At 36.4% G+C, this 2055-nt stretch overlaps 1 protein-coding gene across 1 annotated transcript; it reads left to right on the top strand.

Moving 5' to 3' along the window:
- Positions 1–884: 884 nt before the first annotated feature.
- OR5K1 (olfactory receptor family 5 subfamily K member 1) lies at positions 885–1853 on the top strand. Its single transcript, NM_001391607.1, is given in 1 exon segment — positions 885–1853. A coding segment is annotated over 1 exon segment (969 nt).
- The last annotated feature ends 202 nt before the right edge of the window (positions 1854–2055 follow it).

Below are 2055 nucleotides of genomic sequence, written 5' to 3'. Positions count from 1 at the left end.
AATATACACAACATAAAATTTGCCATTTCAACCATATTTAAGTGTAAGTTTAGTGGCATTAAGTACATTTATATTGTTGCGCAGCCATCATCACCATCCATCTCTTTTTCACCTTCCCAAACTGAAACTCCGAACCTATTAAACATAATCTCCCCATTCCCTCCCTCACCCTGACAACCACCATTCTACTTTCTGTCTCTATGAATTTGACTACTTTAATTCCTGTAAGTGAAATCATACAATATTTGTCCTTCAGTGTCTAGTTTATTTCACTTAGCGTAACGTCTTCAAGGTGCATTCATGTTCAAACTCGTGTCAGAATTTCTTTCCCATTTAAGGCTGAATAATAGCCCACTAAATGTATATACCACATTTTGTTCATTCATTTACCCATCAATGGATATTCTGGTTGTTTCCATCTTTGGCTATTGTGAATAATGTTGCTATGAATGTGGATGTATGAAAATACTCTTTTTAGCATCATTGTTAACCAGCACATAGGCAGTCACTGAAATTGTTTGGGAACACTGATACCAATTGCTGACACTTAAATTGTGAATCCGCCTTACCTAACCCATATAGAGAAGTTTTTTGCACTGAATATTCCTCTTGAGACCTCAAAAGCCATTTTCATGCATCTAATCTGATGTTGTCCTTGAAAATATGCTGGGAAAATGTTAAATGAGTAACTAAAAAGGCAATAGCTTCAGGATATTGGTACTCCCCCAGAATTGAGTGTGCGTCAAAACCTGCATAACTTGTGAAAGCATTATGGAAGATGCTTCTCATCCTTCCAGTCCAGAGAGAGCTCAGTAGTTGAATTGGGCATATTATAATTAGTATCTCATTTCTCCATAATTCTTTTCTCAACAGAGAAGTCAAGAATGGCTGAAGAAAATCTTACTATGAAAAATGGGTTTATCCTCACAGGATTTACAGATGACCCAGAGCTGAAGACCCTTCTGTTTATGGTGTTCTTGGCCATCTATCTGATCACCATGATGGGGAATCTTGGTCTGGTGATATTGATTTCAAAAGAGCATCATCTTCACACGCCAATGTACATCTTTCTGGGCAACCTGGCTCTTGTGGATTCTTGCTGTGCCTGTGCCATTACTCCTAAGATGTTAGGGAACTTCTTTTCTGAGAACACAATGATTTCCCTCTATGAATGCATGACACAATTTTATTTTCTTTGCACTGTTGAAACTGCAGATTGCTTTCTCCTGGCAGCAATGGCCTATGATCGCTATGTGGCCATATGTAGCCCACTGCAGTACCACACCATGATGTCGAAGAAACTCTGCATTCAGATGACCACAGGGGCCTTCGTCGCTGGAAACCTGCATTCCCTGATCCATACAGGGCTTCTGTTTAGGTTAACTTTCTGTGGGTCTCATCAAATCAATCACTTTTATTGTGATATTCTTCCTCTATACAGACTCTCCTGTGTTGACCCTTATATCAATGAAGTGGCACTATTTATCTTTTCAGGTTCAATTCAAGTCTTCACCATAGGCAGTGTCTTAATATCTTATCTCTACATTCTCTTTACTATTTTAAAAATGAAATCCAAAGAGGGTAGGGTCAAAGCCTTTTCTACTTGTGCATCCCATTTTTTGTCTGTTTCATTATTCTATGGATCTATTTTTTTCATGTACATTAGACCAAATTTGCTTGAAGAAGGAGATAAAGATATACCAGCTTCTATTCTGTTTACAATAGTAGTTCCCTTACTAAATCCTTTTATTTACAGCCTGAGAAATAAGGAAGTAATAACTCTCTTGAGAAAAATTCTGAAGAAAAACAAATCTCAAGAAAGTTTGAAACAAATGACATCTACTGTAGCTTAAGGATTTAAATGTAGAAAAAACTTCCTAGAGAAATTACACAGAGAAAGTGCACAAATTATATGTAACATATTAAAATATAACACAATTAAAGCAGCAATACATAAGGTAGAAAATATACAGGAAGGAGAAAACTGTGCTAAATCTTAACTTGAAATAACAAAGTCAAAACCAAACTTGCAATTCATTCAAGAAACAACTTAGT

The sequence above is a fragment of the Equus caballus genome, chromosome 19, assembly GCF_041296265.1.
Source record: "Equus caballus isolate H_3958 breed thoroughbred chromosome 19, TB-T2T, whole genome shotgun sequence".
NCBI classification, from domain to species: Eukaryota; Metazoa; Chordata; class Mammalia; order Perissodactyla; family Equidae; genus Equus; species Equus caballus.
This window is presented reverse-complemented; position numbering and strand designations above follow the sequence as displayed.